General features: G+C 32.7%; 1 protein-coding gene across 2 annotated transcripts in view; it reads right to left on the bottom strand.

Annotated features, from left to right (window-relative positions):
- The window catches only part of LOC136041241 (uncharacterized), a 226863-nt gene that overhangs the window by 83385 nt on the left and 125408 nt on the right, over nt 1-18070 (bottom strand). For both annotated transcript variants that reach the window (XM_065725844.1, XM_065725843.1), the window contains exons 5-6: nt 16684-16847; nt 7961-8085 (exon numbers count right to left, since the gene is read on the bottom strand). In XM_065725844.1, coding sequence (XP_065581916.1) covers nt 7961-8085; nt 16684-16847 — 289 coding nt within the window. The remainder of the gene's footprint in view (nt 1-7960; nt 8086-16683; nt 16848-18070) is intronic.

Raw genomic sequence — 18070 nt, 5'->3', positions numbered from 1 at the left:
TTACGTTGCTGGGTCTTGCTTACAGGGACAAGCAGTAAGCCTGTAACTCAGTCTTGCCTTAATGGGGATCGTCCCCAGGTCCCGTATTGCCATGCAGAGGGTCAATTCACTACCATGGGTGGAATCCGACTGTCAAAATTAAATCAAAGACAGAACCAAGCTTAATGCATTATTTACCTGTTTCATAATTTTATTTAGACGGAACATATTGAAATATTTATCTGAAAACCCATCATATAAAAAAAAGACAAAGCATAAATCAGAAAAAGAAAAAGGAAATAAACCAAAACATATATTACATACTTCTGCCACTACTAAAAACTCAACGCAGCACCAAACCACTTGAGGCCAACACAGCTACGCACGCTCCTCTTCAGTCCCAATCTATTCGAAGCCTCCCTCATTACACCCTCCCAGGAACTTCTTATTTCACTAAAATCTTTCTTTATGACATCCTCCCACCTCAACCGCGGACGACCTGCTTTCCGTTTAGCCCTAGACGGTTGGCCGATAAGGACAATCTTTGACAACCTGTCATTCTTCATCCGCAGAATGTGTAAAACTATCTCAACCTTTCTCTCTTTATAGCCCTAGATAGAACAAAATTTTTCGTACAGCCTACTGTAATTTGAAATTACATACAGGGTCGCCATTGTTTGAATTTACATACTACATACGGGTGTCTTAGATAAAACTGAAGGGTAAAAATATTTTAGTTTTTTATTATTACTTTATTTTTCTGAAAATGAGTAATTCATTAATTTTTTTCAAGAACTAAGAATGAAATATGTTATCTCCGAAACTGTTTCCATTCTACCTAACAAATATTGGCTCTTCTCAAGGGCATCTTCTATTATTCATTAAAATGAAGTTTACCATTATTGAAGTGACGTCTATAGTCACTGAAATGAATACAATATTTTCTTTGACTAAAGCTCTTTCAGTGTATCTGGTTGGTTGAATGACTCTTCCAAATCACTTTCAATCACTCTGTTATTAAAGTGACGTTTTCTGGTAATTAAATGACGATGATAATTTCACTGAGTTAAGTTAATTAATTTATCAAAATATAAAAAAAACAATAATTTTGAGGCATTTCTGCACATCATAAACAACAAAATAGCTAAAAATAAAAAGTTGTGAATATTTTTAGCATTCAGTCTTGTTTGGGTCGCCCTGTATATACAAAATAACCTGCTGCTCTAATTAGTAATATCTGTGAAAATCGTTAGTCGTCTTTTATCCCAAGCCTCCCCCCGCTCCGGACAAATTGTTACTATGCAACATCAAAAGAAACTACAGTTCTCTCCCTCCAAAGGGAATTCCAATCCAACCTATTTGCACCTATAAAAATGATCACTATCGTTGACCTTACAATGTGTGTCCTTAGGAAAACCAACAATGAAAGTAGACTAGTTGAATCAAATCAGAAAAAGCAACGATAAGAGGTGACCACTTGCTTTCTTATTAGAAAGCTGGACTATTTTTCATTGACTTCATTGAGGTTTTTCTTCCTATAATTTTACATTTATTTTCAATTTTGCTCTGTGGGTAGCCTACAGTTTTGTGGATCGTTGTAAAATGCAATTGCTCAAAATTTGAATTTGCTGTCCTTTTTAATATTTACTCCTTTTAACTAATTTACTCCTTTTTAATATTTTTTTCTTTTTGTTTCCGCTTGCTTCTGTTTATAAGCGGGAAGATTAAACTAGTTTTATCTTCTTACTAAAGCTGCGAAATCATAGTGCAGCCGACCTTTAACAACTTTATTCCCAGCTTTTTCGTCAATTTGATTTAAAAACTTTTTACAGTTTTTTTTCAAATTTTCTGGGTCTAAAAATATTCTCCGAGACATTTTCCACGAGTCGAGTGGCTTAGAGCAGCAATTGCCCACGATTGTTCTTTGCTCCAAAAGTACTTTGATTCTTGTCTCCACAAGGGAGCTATAAGTGGAATAGCTTTGAATAAAGTTTATAAGTACCCTATTGATGCTTTCATATTCTTATTTCATAGAACCATGATCCACTTGCTGATAGTTTTTTATTAAGTATATTGCCCTAATTTATTGCAATATATTATTATCACATTTTATACTTATGTGTTCAATATTTAAAGATCAATAAGCAATACAGTACGACCAAAGAGAGAAAGAGAGGTTACTTTCCTATACTTTCATTAAACAAAATATGCTTTCGCTTCATTGTTTAATGTTTCTAGCAGATTTCTTTAAACTAATCAAATTATTCCGTATTTCTAATGATATGACTCACTCAATCTCTTAAGAACCTGATAGGATTGGTTTTAAGATCTCCTGCGTGGAAGTCAAAAGCGATTAAAAAAGGGAAAGATTTTAAGTGAACTAAACATACTTTCCCAAAATAAATAGAAAAGATAGTTTTCAAAAATTAACGTCTTAACTCTTAATAAAAATCCCAAATAGCGTGCTAAAATGAAATTTCGCCAGGCAATTCAAAGATAAAATTATGATTCAAATATTTTCAAATCATATAACTCAGTTATATGGCTTTAGAAAGTTAAAAGACTATTTCAAGTGGCATCTTTTTTAATTACATGCTTTTGTAGAATTATCAGTAAAAAGTGGCTTCGGTAGAATTGATCTTTTCATATTTAACAATTTTTCCGCTATTTCTTTTTTCCTCTATTTTTAATTATTAAACATTTTACTAATTAATTATTAACTATATAATTTAATTATTATATATTAGCTGGATCTGTATTATTTGATTTCAGGTAATGATTCCAACAGTAAATGTTGAAAGCAACTGACAACACAGTTAGTAAACAACAAAATCCAATAGCCAATGAAATTAACTATATTAACTATATGGTATTTAATTATTAACTATTATTAATTATCATAATTACAAAAATGTAGCAAAAGAAAATAAGATAACATAGAAAAAAATAAAAGAAACAAAAACTAATCTTCTTTTAATATATAGTAGCCAATTGGAAATAGATATGATTGCAGATTACAAACCGAAAAACAACAACAAAAAACTGTCCCTATTCACATTTGAGGGTGTCCTCCCAAAACAGAAAATTCCTTTTCAAAATTACGGCCCAAGAATTGCTCATGATAAACCAAGAAAAAGCTAATATTACACGCATGAACTGAATCCAATTAAAGGTGAAAAAATTAAATGGGCTTTTTAGGAGGTTGCCAATTTTTAATGGCATGTATTTTCGTAAGGGGTGTGTGAAGGAGGGGCAATTTTATGCCTCAATCTTATTTTTGTGACGGATAAGGTCATAGCTAGATTTTTAACTGCCATTATCCAATTTCTGTTTTTTTTTTCCATAACAAAAGTTTTTGGCCCCTAAAGATTTAAAACGTCACATCTCAGTATTTTTACATAGGAAAACTAATGCAATATATATTGATCAGCTTTCTAAGGAGTACCAATCGGTGTGAAATAGGAAATTGTATCTGTTTAAAAGGTGAATGTCTTGACGTGAACCGACTTTCTAATATTACTTAAAAGAAAATAATAAGGAAAATCCCCCGTCTCTTCACTAATGTGAAAACAATAAAAGTTTAAGACGCACATGTGATCCCATTTTTGTCTCACACCAAACCACCAAAAATGAAGTTACATTTGATTTTACAAATTCATGGGTAAGAAGCAAAAATTGATGTTACAGATTTTAGTTGCTTTCAGTTAGAAAAGTGGCAAATTTTTTTACAGAGGGCATTTATGAACGAATTTGGGATTTTCTGTGAAATGTAAATTTAGACGAGAGGAAATGAGTTGCAAACCAGATTTTATTGTTACATCTAAAACTCAAAGATTGTTTTCAAAAGTTACAACATATTTCAGAAGTTTAGAAGTTACAACATATTTCAGAAGTTTAGAAGTTACACCGTATTTAATAAGCATAGAAGTTACACCATATTTTAGAAGTTTAGAAGTTACACCATATTTTAGAAGCTTAGAAGTTACACCATATTTCAGAAGTTTAGAAGTTACACCATATTTCAGAACTTTAGAAGTTACACCATATTTCAGAAGTTTAGATGTTACACCATATTCCTAGACGAAATTGTGATACATAATGTGAAATTATTGTGAAATTGTAAACAGTTAATTAGGAGTTCAGTTTATTAATCAACACATTCAAAAACAGACACTTTCGCGCTGGAGAAAACCTATGAATGTTTGTGGTCGCGCGAAAGTCCACGTAACTACTTACTAATTAACTCGGCTATTTACTTTAACCTCAACTATTTAATTAAAACTATTATAAATAAACCAATAATAAATAAACTATAGCCTATATATACACATTAAAAAAGGATAAATAAATAAATAACTGAATTAAAAATAACAATACATAAATTAAAAATATAACAGAAAAATAATTATAAAAATCCAGTCTCCATCACTCTTCAATACTGACCTCCCCCTCCTTTCTCCAGCCCTGCCTTCCCAACCCCACCTTAGCCCCTGCCCACCCTTACCTCTCCAGCTCCTCTTCCTCCCCTACCCAAACTACCAGCCAAAAACAAATTCAACAAATTCCCCCAAAAAATAAACTTTTAAATTCTTTTTAAACTGAGGTACGCGTCCCGCAGCCCTAATGCTCAATGGTAGTTCATTCCATACAAAGGGACCCATGTATATCATTGAAAATCAAGACCTGGTACCACGATACAGATCAATAATTATGTTATCACTTTGTCTAGTTCCATAATTATGCAGGTCACCATTAATTTGGTGAAAACTCTTAAAAACATCAGGGTTAAGCCATTCTTACACTGAAACACAAGTACTGCAGCCTGGTAATCTCTTATCTCACCTGCATTAAGGAGCTTCAGGAAGCTACACAAGCACAGGTGTCATTTACAACCTGGACATACCTACCGATTGTTCTAACAGCTTTATTTTGTAGAACTTGCACTCTTCTATAGTTGCAGAAGAAGTTACTGCTCCATAGGAGGCAACCGTAGAAGATATATGGATAAACCAACGAATAATATATAGCTAGAAGTATTCTTTAAGGGAGAAATTGCTGCAAACGTCGAAGTATGCCTACCACACGGGCAATTTTTGATGATATTGCGTCACTGTGATATTTCCATGCCAGATGGCAATCAAGATAAAAACCAAAATAGCAGAGATGATCAACTTGCTGAACTAGATTACCACATAAAGTTACCTGGCCAGACACATCCAGTGGTGTACCAACTCTACAGAACGTGATTAAAAATGTCTTGTTAACATTTACACACAATACACTTAAAAAAAGTGAAAATCTCCAGCCTTTCCAATGCAAGATTCGCTTTTCTCACCAGGTCCTTCACAGATGAGGCAAGCATAGCTAGAACGGTATCATCAGCAAACGAGATAAGACACACATCTTTCAAATAAGACCCATGACATTAACCTAGATGAGATAAAGCAGCGGGCTTAACACTGATCCTTGTGGTACCCCACACGTCACTGGAAATGCTGCTGAGCGCACATCATTCAACACTACTTTGAGGGATGCGAGATAACTTTCAAACCACATTAAGCGCTTTCCGCGGACACCTAATAACTCCATCCAACTTAGTAGTGTTTGAAAATCAAATGTTTTATGAATATCTATAAATAGACACCTCTCTCCATACCATTGTTAACTGATTCATATATACCTTTGTTAATATATATACATATATATATATATATATATATATATATATATATATATATATATATATATATATATATATATATATATATATATATATATATATATATATATATATATATATATATATATATATATATATATATATATATATATATATATATATATATATATTTATATATATATATATTAACAAAGGTATATATGAATCAGTTAACAGTGGTATGGACAGAGGTGAAACACCTTTGTCTCTATTATGTCTATATATATATATATATATATATATATATATATATATATATATATATATATATATATATATATATATATATATATATATATATATATATATATATATATATATATATATATATATATATATATATATATATATATATATATATATATATATATATATATATATATATATATATATATATATATATATATATATATATATATATATATATATATATATATATATATATATATATATATATATATATATATATATATATATATATATATATATATATATATATATATATATATATATATATATATATATATATATATATATATATATATATATATATATATATATATATATATATATATATATATATATATATATATATATATATATATATATATATATATATATATATATATATATATATATATATATATATATATATATATATATATATATATATATATATATATATATATATATATATATATATATATATATATATATATATATATATATATATATATATATATATATATATATATATATATATATATATATATATATATATATATATATATATATATATATATATATATATATATATATATATATATATATATATATATATATATATATATATATATATATATATATATTCATATATATTTATATATATATACTGGTTAGTGTGTTCAAGTTTTATACATATTTTTATTCATATTATTTTAGTTTCAGTTTATAATTACCAGATAGGTCTTTTTGCATTTTTGATACCTTGCATAAATAGTAGTGTCATCAATTTGATTCTACAGCGAAAATGTAAAACTAATTCAAAGTCAGTTACAAGCTCCACAACCGATAAACAGACTCTAATCGTAAAGTAATATAACCTTGGTAAAAATATGCGCATGGGTTATGCAAGGACATATTATTATGGATAATTTAATATGTAGATTTTAATATGTAGATTTAGTATATTTAATATATATTTATTACATTTATATTATTTATAATAATTATAGTATATTTAATATATATTTAATATGAGGGCTAAAGATCAGCAAAAAAAAAAAAAAAAATGCAACTGACACCAAACAACTAAAAAAGGTCCAGTTTTCATTTGAATGTGTAGTAGTTTCTGGGAATCACAGGTTGCTAATCCTTGAATGTTAACGGGTAAAACGAGTTGTCATTATTTTAACCAAGTATTCTTGTTTATTTTCACAGTTCAATGTGGCAATCAAGGCTGTAACAAGAATGGGGGGAGGGGTATTGGGCTTGACCCCCCCCCTAAAAGAATCTGCCCGACTCGTAGAAACAAAAATGCATACAAACAAATTTTTGATGCATTTTTTTTTACTGGACTTTACTAGGTGAAGGGGGAGGAAAGATCAAGATTCTTCCAGGGACTGGAGCAAGACTGTAAGATCATATACATTAAGGCCGTTTCCAAATATATGCCCATTTTGTGGACATGCCCTTCTTGGCCCTTCTGTATGGAATTCACTTCCTGTGAGTATTAGAGAGGCTGAGCACCTCCCGCAGTTTATAAAAGATTAAAAGAGTATTTGTTGGGGAATTGGTTTTTTTTTATGTGGAGGGGGGTTGGAGTAGGTTATAGGGCTGGATGGAGGAGCGGGTTGAAGGAGTTGGGGTGGAGGGAGTTGTATTTGGATGTAGATTGTTACCCCGGGAGTGTTTGAGAGAAGGTAATTGTCTTTTTTCTTTTTTCCTTTCATTATTAATTTAATTACTGTAGGATGCTGCTAGAAACATTTATGTAGGTTTTTTTATCATTACTTTGAATATAAGATGTCTTTGGGAATGTTTATGTAGTTAATCGCTACGCGTTAGCAAAATTTAAATTTTTCCCTAGCGTAGTGATTTATATCTGTAATAGTTGATATTTTTGTTAATTATGTAAATAAAAGTCAAAAAAGTCAAAAGTCATGCCTTTATCAACTTTAAGCCTTTAGAGGGTGGGGCAAATCCTCCTTCTAACCCTTTGCAGTACCAATGCCCACGCGGCTGCTTATACAACTGACTCACCTGATGATCTTTATCGCCACTTGATTTCCTGTTTTATGATCAAGAGCCCGTATCACCTGTCCGAAACTACCCTTGCCGATTACTTCAAGGATTTCATATCGATAAGCAATGTGGTCGTGAAGCACCTAGAAAAAAAGAATAGCTCAGGGGTTTAGATCGCGTTTCAGACTTAACTCTAAATAAAACTTGAGCTCTTCAGAAGTTTGAAATTAGCTTGGTTAAATTAAGAATTTAAAAACCTTCGAAAGAGGAGGGTTATACAATCCGGTAAACTCTGACCCATTTCAGAGAGTTAGTTCCAGTAAATGGATCAGTATTACCAAAAATAGCAGTATTGCAGCGCAATCCGCCCTGAGGTCAACACACCTACGTACATTCCACTTTCACCTTAGTCTATCTAAAACTTCCTTCTTTACCCCTTCCCAAGTTATAATTTTATTTCAATACTTTCTGATAAACTCTACCCAAGTCCGTTGGGGATGATCTTCATTTCATTTTCATTGGAAAGTACAATATTTGGGAATTGACCATTCTTCGTCCGTGAAACGTGGCCTATCATCTTAACCCTCCTTTCGTTATAGCTCTAAAAATTGAACACAATTTTTTTTATAGATAATCATTTGATATACCGTGAGTCAAAGGAGCAACTTGAACTACCACCAGAAACTCCTCTGGGAAACATTTCATGTTTTCTGGACATTTTACGACCAAGCTTGGCAAGAGTCTAATTTGAGAAAACCTGGAGTTCAGGATATGTATTGTAAGCACAGTCAATAGCTATGACCACATTGCTTAAGAATCAACCCAGAAAAGGGCATCGAAGTGCATTAAAGACTTTTACGATGTCCCTTATCCATGTCATCCCTAGACAAGTATTTACGCATAGACCCAGAAGACCCAGGCGAGGGAGCACACAATAAAAAAAACTGGCCAGATGTGATTTATCGTCAAAGTGCCAGGTGCACTTTTTGCTACGCTGCCTATTCACAGAAAAGTGATTTTAAAATAACAGAGGAATTCCGTAGCCGCTTATAAGCTTTCAGGTGTCTCCCAAGGATGGCAGCTGAGAGCTCGGTATCACCTTCTATTCAGGGCTTCCCCTATCCCCGAATTTTCGGGGATTTTCCCGTGAATCTCTGCGTCTCCCCAAAAAAAGTACTTGGGCCTAGGGGCACCAAAGATTTAAATCCTGCCCTGGTCATCCCTAGAAGTTTAAAGTATCCTCCTTAACATATCGTTGTGAGCAAAGAGTTGAGAAAAAGCATATATTCTATTAAATATATTCCATTTTATTCATTGAATGTTGAGAGGAGAGTGACCCATTGTTTACGCTATAGACATTCGCTTTGATTTTGTTCTCATGTAGTAACATAAGTGCTGGAAATTATTTCATAATTTGAGTTGTACTTACTTATTCCTTTAGTTTTTTGTTTCCTTTTTCGTGTGTTTGGTTGTCGTTTTTAACATGTTTTTTTCTCTTACTTAATTTTTTTGTGTTTTTTCAGCTGAGAAAAGTTCCCGGACGTGGGGTTAAAATTTTGTTTTTTTTTTAATTGAAACGTTGTTTTGTTTTTATTTTTGTTCACGGCTTTTTAAAAATAAAACCCGTTTTTCTCGCTTAATTTTTCGTAAATGGAAAAGCAGTGTGATTTAAAAAATTATTTATTGACCTTTTCCAACTGGACATCTCAAACAGAACTCACGTTCACCCTCTTTAGCTTCTCCGGAAAAGAACTAGCATCAGGGTAAGAAATACCCTTTCTTACCCTGAGCTGTCTGCTCCCTTAGTGAAAAAAAACAGCGATCTGTTAGTGAAAACAGTGAAAAGCACTAATCTGTCCAACTTATTAGCGGACAAGGAGTGGCTCAACAAACAGGGAGGGGGAAATTTTTTGGGCGCTATGAATGATGAGTTCATATGTAGGTTGAGTCATACGATGAGTCATGTGTGTCATCGTATGTTTTTGCCAAGCTGGCAGTTAGAGGATGCGTCTTATTCCTAGAAAGTGCGATTTAAGCTAATTGAAGATGTTGCTTCTGCGAGGAGATGAAATTTGTGCTCAATTGGAATTTGCAGAGTAAGTAGTTCAGAAATACCACCGGGAATTCAGACGAAACGAACAGTTCATAAAAACCGAAAGAATTCACAAGGATTTAGAAAAAAATCAGAAAATTCAAAATTCAGAAAAATTGGAGTTCAGACACAAAAAGAAAAAAGAAAGACTGGAAGCACATGTTATTTGTTGAATTTATACAATTAGCAATTAACGATTCATGGCAATTATTAATTTTGTGCTGATATCTTTGCTTATTGACATATTCTTGCACATTTTTTTATACTGTAAGTGTGAAGTGAAATGATAAGGGTCTTCAAACTTGTCAACTCAAATCCAAACAGTTTTGTTGGATGATCACTGATGATATTGTTGTTCTAGCAGATAGTAACCAAAACTCTATCCGGCTAGATAGTAACCAAAACTCTAAAAAATTGAATTTTGATATCAATAGCTACATCAAATGAATCGCATTTTAATCCTGATTTTAAATATATAAGTTTCATCAAGTTAAGTCTTACCCATCAAAAGTTAAGACCCTGAGAAAATTTGCCTTATTTTGCAAAATAGGGGGAAACACCCACTAAAAGTCGTAGCATCTTAACGAAAATGACACCATCAGATTCAGCGTATCAGAGAACCCTACTGTAGAAGTTTCAAGCTCCTAAAAACAAAAATGTGGAACTTTGTATTTTTTGCCAGAAGACAAATCACGGGTGCGTTTTTTTTTTTTTTTTTTTTTTTTTTCCAGGGGTCATCGTATCGACCAAGTGGTCCTAGAATGTCGCAAGAGGTCCCATTCTAACGGAAATGAAAAGTTCTAGTGCCCTTTTTAAGTGATCAAAAAATTGGAGGGCACCTAGGCCCCCTCCCACGCTCATTTTTTCCCAAAGTCAACGGATCAAATTTTGAGATAGCCATTTTGTTCAGCATAGTCGAAAACCATAATAACTATATCTTTGGGGATGACTTACTCCCCCACAGTCCCTGGGGGAGGGGCTGCAAGTTACAAACTTCGACCAGTGTTTACATATAACTATGGTTATTGGGAAGTGTACAGACGTTTTCAGGGGGATTTTTTTGGTTATGGGGGTAGGGTTGATGGGAGGGGGCTATGTGGGTGGATCTTTCCTTGGAGAAATATGTCATGGGGGAAGAAAAATTCAATGAAAAGGGCGCAGGGCGCGGGACGAATCTGGTTACGTTAGAAAAAATCGTCAAATTCAGAGCTTAATATACAATGCTGGGTGTTCGGAGCCTCTCTATTATGGAGTACAATTTGAAAATAACACAACTATACGAGCGATAAAACATATATACCATAACCATAACTCAACTAACGAAAGAACTGCTAAGAGATAACACAACTATAAAGCGAAAACAGGTGAAAACTAACGGGAAAATAAACGAACTAAGAGGTGGAAAGGGCCCAGAGAAAAAATATAATCCTTTTCCAATATTGAGCCTAACTTCCGCAAAGGAGCAATAATGTCAGAAGCCCCGAAATACCGAATTATTTTCTTTCAAACCGTTCGTGGTAACGTATGGTAGTAAGGAGCGACCCGGCTCAATAGCAACCAAAACTAAAAAAAAATGGGGTTTTGATATCAATAGCTACATCAAAGGAATTGTATTTTAATACTAATTTTAAATATATAAGTTTAATCAAGTTTAGTCTTACCCATCAAAAGTTACGAGCCTGAGAAAATTTGCCTCATTTTAAAAAATAGGGGGAAACAACCCCTAAAAGTCATAGAATCTTAACGAAAATCCCACCATCAGATTCAGCGTATCAGAGAACTCTGTTGTAGAAGTTTCGGGCTCCTATCTACAAAAATGTGGAATTTCGTATTTTTTGCCAGAAGACAAATCACGGGTGCGTGTTTATTTGTTGTTTTTTTTTCCAGGGGTTATCGTATCGACCAAGTGGTGCTAGAATGTCGCAAGAGGGCTCATTCTAATGGAAATAAAAAGTTCTAGTGCCCTTTTTAAGTGACCCAAAAATGGAGGGCACCTAGGTCCCCTCCCACACTCATTTTTCTCCAAAGTCAACGGATCAAAATTTTGAGATAGCCATTTTGTTCTGCATAGTCAAAAACCATAATAACTATGTCTTTGGGAATGACTTACTCCCCCACAGTCCCTGGGGGAGGGGCTGCAAGTTACAAACTTCGGCCAGTGTTTACATATAATAATGGTTACTGAGAAGTGTACAGCGTTTTCAGGGAATTTTTTTGGTTTTGGGGGTGGGGTTGAGGGAAGGGAGCTATGTGGGAGGATCTTTCCTTGGAGAAATATGTCATGGGGGACCAAAAATTAAATGAAAAGGGCGCAGGATTTTCCAAAATTACTATAAAAAACCCAATGAAAAAAATAAACATGGAAAAGTTTTTTCAATTGAAAGCAAGGAGTAGCATTGAAACTTAAAACGAAAAGAGATTATTACGAATATGAGGGGTTCTAAAAATACTTTAGCATAAAGAGCGAGGTATTTAGGAGGAGATAAATACCTCGCTCTTTATGCTATATTATTTTTAGTAATTTCAACTATTTACTCTACGGCCTCTCAGATTCAGGGGTCATTCTTAAAGAATTGGGACAAAACTTACAATTTAGTGCAAAGAGCGAGGTATTAACGAGGTTACAAACCCCCCTCATATACATAATAAAAATTTAAGAATATAAAAGTTTGTTACTTAAGCTAATTCTTAAGTTACGTATATTTTTTACTAATAAAAACATTCGTTAAAAATTAAAATTTATAGTTGCCTTTTTATGTAACCGAAAAATTGTAGGGCAACTAGGCTTTCCCCACCCCTTATTTCTCAAAATCATCTGATCAACACTAAGAGAAAGCCATTTAGCCAAAAAAGGAATTAATATGCAAATTTCATTTTAATAATTTATGTGTATAGAGCCAAAATCAAACATGCATTAATTCAAAAACGTTCAGGAATTACATAAAAAAACTAGTTTTTTTTAACTGAAAGTAAGGAGCGACATTAAAACTTAAAACGAACAGAAATTACTCCGTATATGAAATGGGTTGTCCCCTCCGCAATCCCTTGCTCTTTACGCTAAAGTTTGACTCTTTGCCAAAATTCTGCTTTTTAAAACAATTAAAAACTTTAACGTAAAGAGCAAGGCATTGCGGAGGGGACAACCCATTTTGTATACGGAGTAATTTCTGTTCGTTTTAAGTTTTAATGTCGCTACTTACTTTCAGTTAAAAAAACTAGTTTTTTTTTTATGTAATATTTATTGGGGTCTTAGTTTATAATTTTTAAATCTTACATTTATTTCTAGTTATAAGAAATTCGGTCTCTGGAATTTCTAGGTATAAATTCCGAAATTCCGAAAAAATTCTGGTAAAAAATCGTCTACAATCCTCAAAATTCTGTAGTTTTTTTAAATTGCAATACAAGGGAACAACGGAATACGTCAGAAAAGGAATACACAAATAGAAAATTGCTCACAATGAAGTTTACGCCCGAGTCCCTAGCAGCTTCATATTCGACTTTTATATTTATTAAATAAAAAAAACAAGTTTTTTTAACTAAAAATAAGGAGCGACATTAAAACTTAAAACGACCAGAAATTACTTCGTATATGAAAGAGGCTGCTTCCTCATCAACGCCTCGCTCTTTACGCTAAAGTTTGACTCTTTCTCTCAATTCTTCTTTTTAAAACAGTAAAAAACTTTAGCGTAAAGAGCGGGGCGTTGATGAGGAAGCAGCCTCTTTCATATACGAAGTAATTTCTGGTCGTTTTAAGTTTTAATGTCGCTCCTTACTTTTAGTTAAAAAAACTTGTTTTTTTATTTAATTTCTGGACGTTTTTGAATCAATGCATGTTTTGATTTTGGCTCTCCGCAAAGGAATAATTAAAACAAAATTTGCATTTTTTTTTGGCTAAATGGCTTTCTCATAATTTTGATCAAATGATTTTGAGAAAAAAAGAGCGGGGGAGGAAGCCTAGTTGCCCTCCAATTTTTTGGTTAATTAAAAAGGCAACTAGAATTTTTAATTTTTTACGAATATTTTTATTAGTAAAAGATCTACGTAACTTATAAACTAGCTTACGTAAAGAACTTTTGTATTCTCATATTTTTATTACATATATGAGGGGGTTCGCCCCCTTGTCAGATCCTCGCTCTTTACACTAAAGCTTAAATTTTGTCCCAATTCATTAAGAATGACCCCAGAATCACAAAAGCCGTAGAATAAATAGTTGAAATTACTAAAAATACTTTAGTATAAAGAGCGAGGTATTAGGAGGAGGTGAGCCCCTCAAATGGGTAATAATTTCTGTTTGTTTTAAGTTTTAATGCTGCTCCTTACTTCCAGCTGAAAGAACGTTTTTATATTTATTTTTTCATTGTTTTTTTTTTTTAAGTAATGCTAGTAAATCCTGCGCTCCCTTCACGGAGATTTTCTTCCCCCATGACAAACTATCGATGGAAAGTTCCCCCAGAATATCTCCCTCTTCTCAACCCCTCCCCCAACCAAAAAAAATCCTCCTGAAAACGCCTGTACACTTCCCAATAACCATTACTATATGTAAGCACTGTTCAAAGTTTGTAACTTGTTGCCCCTCCCACGGGGACTGTGGGGGAGTAAGTCGTCCCCAAAGACATAGTTATAAGGTTTTTGGACTACGCTGAATAAAATGGCTATCTCAGAATTTTGATCCGTTGACGTTGGTAAAATAATTAGAGTGGGAGGGGGCCTAGGTGCCCTCCAATTTTTTTGGAAACTTAAAAAGGGCACTAGAACTTTTCCTTTTCGTTAGAATGAGCCCTCTTGCAACATTCTAGGACAACTGGGTCGATACGATCACCCCTGGGGAAAAAAAACAAAACAAAAAAACAAAAAAACAAAAAAACAAATAAACACGCATCCGTGATCTGCCTTCTGGCAAAAAATACAAAATTCCACATTTTTGTAGATAGGAGCTTGAAACTTCTACGGTAGGGTTCTCTGATACGCTGAATCTGATGGTGTGATTTTCGTCAAGATTCTATGACTTCTAGGGGGCGTTTCCCCCTATTTCCTAAAATAACGCAAATTTTCTCAGGCTCGTAACTTTTGATGGGTAAGACTAAACTTGATGAAACTTATATATTTAAAATCAGCATTAAAATGCAATTCTTTTGATGTAGGTATTGGTATCAAAATTCCATTTACAGTTCGTTACCACGAACTGTTTGATTTGCTCAGATGAAAAAGAAAGAATAAAAAATGTCTTTTCTGAAGGCAGAAATTCTGAACGTGGGAAATTACTGAACTTCTTTATTAACAGAATTCACCTGTGATAATGCACGCTATGTGATCACTGTTAAGTAAAATAAAATATAAAAAACATAAAATATAAAAATATAAAATATATAAATAAAATATATAAATATAATATAAATATATAATATATATATATATATATATATATATATATATATATATATATATATATAATAAATATAAAATATAATATGAAATATAATATAAATAAATAAAATATAAATAAAATATAAAAATATAAAATATAATATATAAAAAATATAAAGTACAAGATCAATATAAAAAAAAAAAACATCCCAACTGAGTGCTTAAATATTAATTGTAATGTTGAATATTAGAAAACAAGATGGCGGCAACCATGTCAAACTAGTTGGCAACCTTAGGTAAAAGTTGTAATTTACCATTTTAATATGTTCAATAGACTTAGAAAATCCTTTTTTCACATACTTTAGTGGGTGAAAGTGTATACTTAACCTTTTGACACTTTTTATAAATTTATTTCCACGGTACTTATCACGCAAGCCTAAACTTTCTTAAATTAATTATCAAAAAATTTACTTTCCCATCTCTTTCTTTCCTTATGAGCACAAAAAAAAAGAAAAAAAAGATAAAATCAATAGTTCAAACTGGACCACTTTCCGTACCTTTAATGAACTCTATAAGAGCTAACTAGAGCATTTCGTGAATGATAGCTATAAATTGTGACTTTAAATTATAGTTGAGACTCAACAGATGCTTGTACGTTGTTCACAAAGATAATTCATAGATAAATGATATATTTGATGCTTTCTAATTAACTTCAATTAGGCTCTCTTTGAACAGTTATTTATAGGACTTGAAACTTTTAGAAATATTCTTTTTGTAAAAACTAGAATTTCTAAATAAATTTAAATCTACAGTTCGCATGTAGCTGTTTCCTCATTCATTGACAAATACCAAATAGATTTTTATTTTTTTACTTACTAAGAATCTTTTTCTCTACACCGCATTATTTACCCATATTTTCGTTCGGAAGGAAAAGAGTTCCTAACTTTAAATCGTAGGATTAGCTATTTTTTTTCTTTTTTTATAAAGCCAAGTAGGAAGGGGGTTGTAACACCTCCTCCGTCTGGTTTGGGTTGAAAAGCCAAAACAGTCATAAGAAATTTGGTTCCTACCCTTCCCAAAAATCGAAATCTGCCACTGGTATTATAAAAACACCAGAGGTACTTGGGTGTAGAGACAGTATCCATAGTATCAAATACGGGTGAACTGCTCCCAGAGATTGTAGCTAAACCGAATCGGTCGGGAGAAGAAGGATCATACAAACCTCTACTCCTAACGAGGGTGACCCTACTTTAGTAAAAGGTACCCTACTTTAGATAGTTATTACCTTATTATAGCTTCCATTGTCATCATCATACCCTGCGTTGTTTTGTCCCCCATCGTCTCCATGAATTTTTCTTCCCTCCAATCCTAGGAACCATATTTCTTGATAATGTTGAATTTCATTTCTTTCATATTCGGTCAATCGAGGTCCGTAGGCCCGAAGAGCTTCTGCAATTAAATCTATATGTTTCATTTCGTTTGTAAATCAGGGTTAGCATGAGTTCAAGCTTAATGTACATGTCTTCCTCCGTAATATGGAACAAAACTGAATCTATTTTCAAAGCACAAGGGAATATGATTTGTCAGAACAACCTATGAGCCGATTCTATACTAATTTTACACTTACTAACACTACAAGGAACTAATTATATAATTTCCAGATTATTCAATTGAAATTTGAAAGGGTTAATGCCCTTTTTAATAGTCAAAAGTGATTGGAGAGTAACTAATCCCCCTCTCACGCCCACCAATTACTCAAACACATCCAACCAAAATTTTGAGACAGCCATATTGTTCAGCGTAATTAAAAGGTCCGGTAACTATGTCTTTGAGGTTGAGCGTAATATGGAACAAAACTGAATCTATTTTCAAAGCACAAGGGAATACGATTTGTCAGAACAACCTATGAGCCGATTCTATACTAATTTTACATTTACTAACACTACAAGGAACTAATTATATAATTTCCAGATTATTCAATTGAAATTTGAAAGGGTTAATGCCCTTTTTAATAGTCAAAAGTGATTGGACTCAAACACATCCAATCAAAATTTTGAGACAGCCATATTGTTCAGCGTAATTAAAAGGTCCGGTAATTATGTCTTTGAGGTTGAAGCCCCCCTCCAGAGCAAGGGTCATAAGTTATGCCCTGGTTGCATATAAGGTAAATATAGAAAGGGTGATCGTAAAAACTCCAGAATTGGCTCATTTGATTGGAAATCAGATGTTTTAGTGCTCTTTTTAAGATTCAGAGTGATCAGAGTGTGGATAGCCCCCCCCCCTATACCTCGTATTTCTCCGAAATGCATCTGATAGAAATTTTTAGATAGCCATTTGTTGTCGTAGAAACTTCGAAAAGAGCTCATTCAATTGGAACTTGAAAGGGTTAGTGCTCTTTTTAATAGTCGAATGTGTTGGGGGTACTAACCCCCTCCCACAAACAAAATTTCCACCATTCGTTTGTGATAAAAAACTGGAAGTAAAAAGCGACTTCGACTAATATTCAAACAAACTAAAAATGGAATTACCATGACAATTGCTACACCGACAGTATTGGCTTGTTATTCTGATTATAAAAACATAAAACTATAATGGAAATGAAAAGTACTAGTGCCCTTTTAAAGTGACCAAAAATTGAGGGAAACTAGGCCCCCTCCCACGCCACTTTTTTC

Source organism: Artemia franciscana, unplaced genomic scaffold (genome assembly GCF_032884065.1).
Source record: "Artemia franciscana unplaced genomic scaffold, ASM3288406v1 PGA_scaffold_1180, whole genome shotgun sequence".
Classification (NCBI taxonomy): Eukaryota; Metazoa; Arthropoda; class Branchiopoda; order Anostraca; family Artemiidae; genus Artemia; species Artemia franciscana.
This window is presented reverse-complemented; position numbering and strand designations above follow the sequence as displayed.